The sequence below is a fragment of the Guillardia theta genome, assembly GCF_000315625.1.
Source record: "Guillardia theta CCMP2712 unplaced genomic scaffold GUITHscaffold_412, whole genome shotgun sequence".
NCBI lineage: Eukaryota > Cryptophyceae > Pyrenomonadales > Geminigeraceae > Guillardia > Guillardia theta.
This window is the reverse complement of record NW_005434272.1, coordinates 1-9,607: the sequence shown is the minus strand read 5'-3', so window position 1 is coordinate 9,607 and position 9,607 is coordinate 1. Positions and strand designations below refer to the sequence as shown.

Here is a 9,607-nt window from a genome sequence, read left to right as displayed (position 1 = left end):
ATGATGATGATGATGATGATAGAGATGATGATGATGATGATGATGATAGAGATGATGATGATGATGATGATGCTGGTGGTGGTGTGGTGTGGTGGTGATGATGATGATAGAGATGATGATGATGATGGAGATCGTAGAGATAGAGAAGATGAAGATGAAGATGAAGATTATTTTCTTGCAGTCATTTCACAGCCTACATCAAGGATGGTTGTCTCCTGCTCCTCCTCCGCAAGACGACAACAAGTCAGACCTCCTTTCCTTCCTCTCTCTCTCCTTTTTCTCGCCTCCTCTATCCCGGCGCTCTGTTCCATTCGCTCTCTGTCGCTCCCTTATCCTCTCTCAATCTTCGTCTTGCTCCTTGCTCAACCCGTCTTACAGTCTCTCATGCTTTCTTTCTCTTCCTCCTCGCTCTCCCCATCATCTCTGCTAACCTGCTCTTCTTACAGCAATAGTAACGACATGATTGAGATTTTCTTCTCCTCTCTTCCGGAGTATCTCAGGCCAGACATGTTAACCTTGTCACCCGAGGACATGTTGAGGTGATACAGGATTCAAACTTGCGAACGCTGACAAGAAGAGCAGACGCGAGATTGTACAACTGTTCCTCGAAGCTGTCAATGACATCGCATGTATTCAATCTCTCGATGTTCTCAACTCTCCACCTCCTCCTGTTCCTCCCGACTGGTTGCGAATCTACTGGGAGCTGCAAGCTGTACTTTACCTGAAGGACAACGTAAAGGAGCATGTAGAACCGGTCCTTTGTTCCTCCAAAGTTCTGTTGAAGCAGGTAGTATGTGCGAGAGCGAGAGAGGGGAGGGAGGAGAGGAGGAAGGGTGACGAAGGGGGGGAGGGAGAGAGCGAGGAGAGAAGGAGGAAGGGGAGACGAAGGGAGGGAGGGAGGAGGGAGGGAGGGAGGGAGGAGGGAGGAGGAGTAGAAAATATTTGATGCTCCTGATCTTCTTCCGGCAGGTTTGTGTGTGGACGAAGAGAACGTTACAACGTGCGGAGCAGTATGAAAAGTTCGTGCGGGAGAGATGCAGGAATCGCAGTGTTCGTTTCGAGAGATCTTTCTTGTGACTTGCTGAGGTTGAAACAGCACTTGATGTCTGACTTGTGTCTCTCAGCATATTTTCAAACCTCTCAGTCGCGGATGGAAATGTTGCTGAGAGTTTTCTCGACGCCAGTGATCATTACGAGATACAACAAGTGAGAATGAGAGAGTCATGAATGTTATGGTGGTGATGATGATGATGAATCTGATAATCATGATCATGATGAGGTGATGTTGATGGTGATGTGTTGGTGATCATGATGATCATGATGAGTTAATGGTGATGGTGATGTGTTGGTGATGGTGATGGTGATGGTGATGGTGATGGTGATGACGGTTTGGAACTGTTGACATCGTCATTAAAATCATCCGCAGCAAAAGGCTGCAACAAGGTTTGCAATGCTCAAGATGATAGAAGAGTTTGTAATTGATATTCCTTCTCTGCAACTTGTACTGATCTAGTTCAGGCGGAAATGCTACACGTTTCCAACTCGTCGAGCAAATGGACGAGATTTGCTGAAGATCTGCTGTATGCCAAGGTTATGATCTTTTCAACATACACTACATTTCACACAAGATATCCCTATATCCTCTCCTTCTTCTCATCCTATCCTCGTCTGATCTTCTTCCATTAATTTTCTTGTATCTTTCTCATATCTCAATCGTTTCTTCTTCTCCCCTGCATCCTCTTTCCATCATCATCATCGTCGTCGTCGTCATTATCTTCATCTTCATCTTCATCTTCATCTTCATCTTCATCTTCATCTTCAAGTTCATCCTCATCCTCATATTGTCTTCGCTTCTCTTCACCTTCTGCTGTCTTCTCGCTTCCCTGGAAATGAGACGCTTCTCATGTCGCTGTAAGATGGTACAAGAAACGAGCGCAGGCTTCTTGCTCGCCGAGACTGCACAAGAGCAGGCGATCAAAACAATCCAGCGGTGAGAAAGACGAGCAAAGAATGCAGTATAGAGGGAGCAGGGAGCAGGGAGCAGGGAGCAGGGAGCAGGGAGCAGGGAGCAGGGAGCAGGGAGCAGGAAAGGAGGGAAAAGGAAGGAGAGCAGGGAGGAGGGAGGAGGGAGGAGGGAGGAGAGAAATGAAATGGGTTCTCATCATGATCAAAGATTTGCGCATTGATCGGTGGTTGCAGGTGGATGAAGAAACGATATCAGAGGAAAGTTGCATCAAGCGTGAAGATCCAATCATTCTTCCGGGGATGCAAAGGCAGAAAACACGTGCAGCATCTGAAAGACATGAAATCGGTGCTGAGAGTTTGGAGAGGAGGAGGAGGAGGAGGAGGAGGAGGAGGAGGAGGAGGAGACGAAGGGGGCAGGAGAGCGAGGGGGCAGGAGAGCGTGGGGGGCAGGAGATGATTCTAACGGATGAATCGGCAGGTCGATCATGCACTGAACGACCTTGAAGCAAGGATGATGATCAAATCGGAAGAAATCTTCGTGTTGGACACGATCAAGATCAACGAGAGCGCGAGAGTGAGAAACAAGAGACAAGGGCCGAATGAATGACGCAATGAAATGATGCAGGCGATGAGATCAGAGGAGCTAAAGCTCGCAGTGAATGCAAGCTTCAAAGACAATGCAAAGAAAACACCAGCGTCTAAGAAAGAGGTCAAGACAAGTGACGATGAGGACGAGTAAAATTCTTACCAATCCCTCCTCCTCCTCTCCTCCTCTCCTCCTCTCCTCTCCTCTCCTCTCCTCTCCTCTCCTCTCCTCTCCTCTCCTCTCCTCTCCTCTCCTCTTCTCTCCTCTCCTCTCCTCTCCTCTCCTCTCCTCTCCTCTCCTCTCCTCTCCTCTCCTCTCCTCTCCTCTTCTCTCCTCTCCTCTCCTCTTCTCTCCTCTCCTCTCTCTCTCCTCTTCTCTCCTCTCCTCTTCTCCTCCTCCACTCTCCGACATATCTTGTCTTCCTCCTCCTTCAAAGCTTTTGAGTCTCAGAGTAGGATCAAGGAAAAGCAGTCGATGGAGGAGGAGAGCAGAATGACTTCTCTGTGGACTTCCTTTGAGTCATCTCGCGATCAAATGAAGATGAATGCTCTAGTTCGTCTTTCAAGAAGCACAAGGTTCCTGCTACTCCTTCGTTCCACCAGTCCCTCTCTTGTCTCCTCTCTTCTTCCCCTCCTCATCACGTGATTCCCTTTTCTGATTCATCATCTTCTCCTTCTCCTTCTCCTTCTCCTTCTCCTTCTCCTTCTCCTTCTCCTTCTCCTTCTCCTTCTCCTTCTCCTTCTCCTTCTCCTTCTCCTTCTCCTTCTCCTTCTCCTTCTCCTTCTCCTTTTCCTTCTCCTTCTCCTTGTCTTGCTTCTCCTCCTTTCCCTCCTCTTCCTTCTCCTCTTTTTCTTCTCATTCATCTAATCTCTTCTTGTTATTTCTTCTTGTTATTTCTTCTCACGATACTTCTTGACCACCTGTCACAGTCCCATCGCAATTTACGGGTCTGGGAATCCTCTTCGCCTCAGGTTCTCATTTCCTTTTCTTCCCTCCCTATCCTCTGCTTCTGCCTTCCATCGTCATCTCTGCGCTCTCCTCCCCCCTCCTCTTCTCCTTCATCTCATCTCTTGCAGTGTATCCTGCCACCTTCTTACTTTCCCCCTCTTCCTCTTCTGATCTCTCCTCTTTCTGTCTTCCTCTCGTAAACTTGCTCCTCTCTTCTTCCTCCTCCTGCATCTCCTCCTCTTTCATTCTCCTCATCCTCGTTGCCACCAGAGCCTTGGGAGTCAGGATCGACACTGACGACAGCGCCGCCAAGAGATCTGCGTCAGCGTTGGACTTTCATGTCTCTCCTCCATCTCCTCCTCCCGCCGCCCTCTGATCATCTTTCAGCGGTCGTCCCCCATCTTCGAGCATGAACATCGCACCCACTCGCCTCAAGATCAAAGGTTCTGCTCTCACCTCCTCTCTCTGCTCGGATGACCGCAAGACAGCCTTGAGCACACGGAGAGAACGCGAGACCGTTCAATCTCCGTTGCTCTCTCCTCCGTCTCCCGCATCTCCTCCAGGATGTCCTCCTCTTCCTTCCCTTCCATCAGTCATCCCCTGAGGAACAGGTACCCCTCGCCTCCCGCCTCCCTCAGTGCTCCATCCCTTCTAGCCAACCCCTCCAGACCTCTGTATCCCGCACCCGCCTTGTTCGCCCTTGGATGCCTGACTCTGTACAGACTTCTCCTTCCCCTGCCTGACTTCTCCTTCCCCTGCCTCCTCTCTTCTTATCTTGCCCCGCAGAGCGTCGATGTTCCCTTCCTCTCTCGCAATCTGCGCACGCAGACAACTCTTCCGAGTGCTGGAGCGAAACTTCTGTCCAGGAGAGCTCATCTGGTCAACGAAGCCAGAGGAGGGAAGTGAGGAGTTAAGCAAAGAGCTGAGATCTCTGTAAACTACATGTAGCCATTCTTATCATGTTGAAGCATGGTTGTCATGATGAAGCATGGTTGTCATGATGAAGCATGGTTGTCATGATGAAGCATGGTTGTCATGTTGAAGCATGGTTGTCATGATGACGGCAGATTCAGACGTGGTAAGCGGTGAAGTCAAAGTCCACCATCAAGTCTTGCTACCGTCATCTGATAAAACTCACATCCCTTGCCATTTCCCCGCCAACTGCCATGAGCTTGAGGGTGAGTCTTCGTCGAGACCAGAGTAGAGGAGAAGCAATCCCCTGCTCTTCTCCCCTCCCCTCCCCTCCCCTCCCCTCCTTGCACTGCCATGAATCCTCCCCCGCTGTCGTCCGCGTCTTCCCCAGGAGGAAAGCTCTGCTCCCTCCCCCTCCCCTCCCCTCCCCTCCAGATCAAGCCCTGGCGCCATATGAGAGGAGCGCTCGCCTCGACCAGGCCGCCCCAGCTCCCCTGCAGCAGCAGACCCGGGCGGGAGGGGTGGTGAGGTGGGAGGAGGATGAGGCGGAGGCGCTGGACGCGGGCTGGATCGCCTGGTACATGACGGCGGGAGAGAGCGAGGTGGCCATGGGGTGAAGGCGAAGGGAGGAGAGAGGGGAGGGAAGGGATATAGGACAGGAGCTGGAAGGGAAGAGGCAGATGTAGACTAGAAACGAGTCATCGGTATCTTGTGGACCAGCAAGAGCTAGTGAAGTCATGCTGTATTGTACCATAAATCCGATACGAGGAGAGATGAAACGAGCGCATGCATTTGTATCGTGTGCTCCTGCCAGTCGTTTGCTCCTGATGCCTTCATTTCGCTGATCCTCCAGCCTCCCTTGCTGCCTCCAGCTCGCCTATGTCATTCGCCTTCCTGTTGGATTTTGTTTCGCCCTCGCAGTCGCAACATCGCTGTCACGCTCGCTGACCTTAGTGGACCGTGATATGTATCGTGACTGACCACGCACACAACCCCCCAGACCCTCCCCTCATTTCAATGGACTTTCATGGTAAGTTGAGGGGGTAGTGGGTCCTTCCGTCGGGTGCCGTCATCATTCCGCTGGACGGAAGCTGATTTTGTGTGACTCCTCGGAGCATCCGGGAGATGCCGGGGCCATTCTTAGTGTCAGCATATATCCGTTACAATACTTGTAATTCTTGAAACTTGCCAAAACAGAACCTTTCAATCACCCGGAGCCCCAACAACCTGCCCACCTCTGATGGTACAATATATTCCCACAAGTGCGATCAACCAACGCCTTGGCTCAGACGCTGTCTATCCACCCAACCACTTCCTCTCCCTCGCCCTCCTCACCCTCTCCCTCCTGTCACGCTGACCCTCCTCTGCCTCCTCTGCCTCCTCGTTCCTCCTCTGCCTCCTCTCCCTCCTCGTTCCTCCTCTCCCTCCTCTCCCTCCTCCTCTCTACTCAAACCCCCCTGATACCTCTGAGTCCTTTCCCCACACTTATTGTCTGCCCTCCTATCTCCCTCTCCTCCTCCATGAATCCTCCCCCCGCTGTCGTCCGCGTCTTCCCCAGGAGGAAAGCTCTGCTCCCTCCCCCTCCCCTCCGCTCCAGATCAAGCCCTGGCGTCCACCTCAAGCTCTCCACCGTCTCAGCCTTGTTCCACCTCCCCCAGACAAGCGCCGCTGCCTCCCTGGTACGTCCCTGCTGCCTCCTGTCCCTGCCTGCTGCCTCCTGACGTGTCTCCTTGCTTGTGTCTCCTGCAGGGCCTGTCGCTGACGGCCTTCAAGAGCGCATGCCGGCGGCTCGGCGTCGCCCGCTGGCCGTATGAGAGGAGCGCTCGCCTCGACCAGGCCGCCCCAGCTCCCCTGCAGCAGCAGACCCGGGCGGGAGGGGTGGTGAGGTGGGAGGAGGATGAGGCGGAGGCGCTGGACGCGGGCTGGATCGCCTGGTACATGACGGCGGGAGAGAGCGAGGTGGCCATGGGGTGAAGGCGAAGGGAGGAGAGAGAGGGGAGGGAAGGGATATAGGACAGGAGCTGGAAGGGAAGAGGCAGATGTAGACTAGAACAGCAGAGCAAGCCCTGCGGTCGATATGGACCAACGAAGAGGAGCTGCAAGAGGTGGCGAAAGCGATATCGAGCAAAACCTTGAAGCATTATTGTGCTGTTATGTATCAAAACAAACTCATATGAATTACCTTTCGAGTTATCCAATGACTCCCCAACTCTTCGAACGAGAAAACTGCTCTCCCTCCCTCACCCTCGCCCTCGCCCTCTCCTCGCTCTTCCTCACACGGGCACTCTCCGCACCATCGAGTGATGGCTTCTCGCCTCGCTCAGGTCGCAAGCATCGGGTCGCGCCACGTGATCGAGAATGGACTTGCCGCTTGCTGGCTTGTACTTGCCCCGTACCCAAGCCTCGACCTGCTCGTACTCTTTCTTGAACGTCTTGTTCTTCCAGGTGAGGAAGTAGGAGTCCGGACTCTTCCTCGAGTTGTCAAAGTTGTACACGTACAGCGTCCGGTTCGCCCTCACCATGCGCCCGTCCGCGTGCTCGAGCATGAAGAAGGACTGAGCCATGTCCGAGCAGCGCGTCAGCCATCGGCAACTCCAGTCCATCACGGCAGTGTCGGGGACCGACTTCGCGAGCCATCCAAGGGCGACGCGAGGGTGATGGGAGATCCACTTGTGGGAGCGATAGGAGGAAGCGAGCTTGACCTTCTCCGGGAAGACCTCAGTCGTCATCGTCCTGCTCATCAGCTTGCCGTAGCGGAACTGCACGACGTTGCCATAAGTCATGAGGGGAGGAAGGAGTTGGTTGGTCCTGGCCGATCGTGGCCAGAGCTCAGGGGTGTGGAAGACCTCGTTGAGGTAGAGGATGCTGCTGTTGTCCATGAGCCAGTCGTCGCCATCCACGAACACGACGACCTCATGGTCGAGCACGTGGCGAACAGCAGCCTGACGTGCGAACGACTGTCCTCGACGCTGCGGAGAGATCAGAATAGTGGCCTTGAATCCACACGCCGGATGCTTCCTAAGGTACGTCCGGGTGACGTTCAGCGTCCTGTCTGTCGATCCATCGTCGAAGTAGATGAGCCGAAGGAAGGGGAAGTTTTGGCTGCAGACGGACGAAAGAGCCTTCTCAATTTCGTCTTGGAAGTTGTACCCAGTGATGATGATGACGAAGTAGGAGGTGAAGTTAAGAACAAGCTCTGCCTGCTCCTTGTCCTTCACCAAGACTGAATGGTGAACTTCCCTTTCATCCCAGATCGCTGTGTACCTCGCCCGCATCATCCTTCCAGCCACTCGCGCGAAGTTCTCGAACACGTGCAGGTCCTTCACTGCGCTGTAGTTGAGGCGACGAGGAGCAGCGAACTTGAGGAGGTCGAGGGGGCCCATGTTGTCCGAGTCCCGCACCTCGGGGAGGACGAGGTTGGGGAAGACGACGGGGATGCGCAGCCCCTGGCAGACGAAGAGCCAGTTGAGCAGGGCGTCGGAGGGGATGATGTTGCTCGGATGCGCGAGAGTCCATCGGGTCCAACGGAGGAGGAACTCGAGCATGGGCCTTCGGACGAGCATGGCGTAGGTGCCGTAGGTGTAGTAGGTGTGATCGTACTCGGTGACGTTCTCGTAGGGCACAAACCGCCGAAGGCTGGAGTCCCACTCCATGGTCGAAGTGAAGTAGCAAGAGGAGGAGGAGGAGGAGGGTCTTCTTCTTTTCCTGATCTCTTCGAGCTGCCTCTTCGACCAGTGCAGCTGGTTGGCGCCAAGGAAGACCATCGGAGCGTCTTCGTAGAAGTTGTGCTGTGATGAGAGCTCAAGGAGCTTGTGAGCATGATCGAGCATGTAGATGTCATCTTCAAAGAGCAGCAGCTCGTCAAAATCTTCCGTCACGAGCTTCTCGAAGAGGCTCGACTGTGTCCAGAGCAAGCCGACGGCTCCCCAGGACGGGAAGTTTGGTCCAGGGATTCTCGGCTTGAGCACCTTGAGAAGAGAGTGATAGAAAGTTTGACAAGCGGCATGCTGGCGGCACTCCACAGCGTCGAAGAACTCGTAAGCTTTGATGCCGTACTTCTCCAACTTGTATCGCATCAGCGCGCGCTTGTCTGCTCTCCTGGGCAGGTTGATAACGACGACCTTTCTCCTCCTCCTCCCCTTCCTCTTCACCGGCAAGAGAGAGGTCGGACCGTCCGGTCTGCATCGGACCAGCGCGCACATCTTCTCGCCTGTGACGTGGAGGATATTCGCCAGACTGTCGACGTAGGTGTCGTTGGTCTCAGCCCACCTCCTCGTCTCCTCTGTGCACTTGTCTTGCAGAGCAAGGCTGCCAACAGCCACAGCTCTCCTCTCCTTTGCAAACCTCTCGTAACTTTCAGCTCCCCCGACATCCTCGCGGCCTTCTGCTCCTCTCCCAAGGCAGTGTACGACCTTGCCTGCTCTGCTGCAGACGTGCAGCAGCACGGCAGGAGAGGAGGAGATGGTGTGCTGGGAGGAGTTGCTTGGGACCAAGATGCCATGCTGAGACAAGAGCTTGGAATCCCCTGCTGAGAAACTGGTGAAAGTTACCACGATGACAGTCACGTTCCCCAGCCTCGTTCGCATCGCCGCTGCGATGTCCATGACGCATCCTCTGAGCGAGGAGAACCTCCCGCACTCCCTCATGAGCGCAGAGGCATCAGGCGCCAGCAAGCATGCAGACTCCTGCGGGTCTGAAGGGAGAGGGTACGAGGGGTACGTGGAATCGAAGGCTAAAACTTCCCTGGAGATGTCACTGGGAGCACTATCGGAAGTCAGCCTCCGGATCGAGTCCAGCAGCTGTCCTGCCCTGCTTCGGAAGAAGAACCTCTGGGAGGTCGGCAAAGCATCCTTGCTGATAGAGGTCGAGGGGATATCGACTAGCATCGTCCTCATGGATACTAGCACCAGGAAGAGTGCCAGGAGGATTCGAAGCACCTTAACCATTTCCATCGCTGTTGCTACATCCTTACGTGAGGCGGTGTGAAGACTTCGTGGGATCTCTGTGGAAACGTGGTGGTGGTGGTGTAGGAGGAGGAGGAGGAGGAGTCAATATACTCGTGCTCTGCCCGCCTCTGAACCATTCCCTCCCAATTGCTTGCTGATCTCATATCCTTCCGACCACACCCCCCTCCCCGATGCTCCTTATGATCACTTCCTCTTGACCTGCACCCTCTCCTCCTCCTCTCTACCTCCT

At 54.0% G+C, this 9,607-nt stretch overlaps 2 protein-coding genes across 2 annotated transcripts; one reads left to right on the top strand and one right to left on the bottom strand.

The window, feature by feature from the left end:
• Window positions 1–1,916: 1,916 nt before the first annotated feature.
• On the top strand, window positions 1,917–2,704 carry GUITHDRAFT_122708 (hypothetical protein; the record flags this gene model as incomplete). Its single annotated transcript, XM_005818010.1, has 4 exons — window positions 1,917–1,990; window positions 2,200–2,311; window positions 2,444–2,539; window positions 2,591–2,704. The coding sequence occupies 4 exons, from the start codon at window positions 1,917–1,919 to the stop codon at window positions 2,702–2,704; spliced, it is 396 nt and encodes a 131-aa protein (XP_005818067.1).
• A 3,980-nt stretch (window positions 2,705–6,684) lies between these two features.
• On the bottom strand, window positions 6,685–9,363 carry GUITHDRAFT_122707 (hypothetical protein; the record flags this gene model as incomplete). The annotated part of the gene is made up of 1 exon (XM_005818009.1): window positions 6,685–9,363. The coding sequence occupies one exon, from the start codon at window positions 9,361–9,363 to the stop codon at window positions 6,685–6,687; it is 2,679 nt and encodes an 892-aa protein (XP_005818066.1).
• Between the last annotated feature and the right edge of the window lie 244 nt (window positions 9,364–9,607).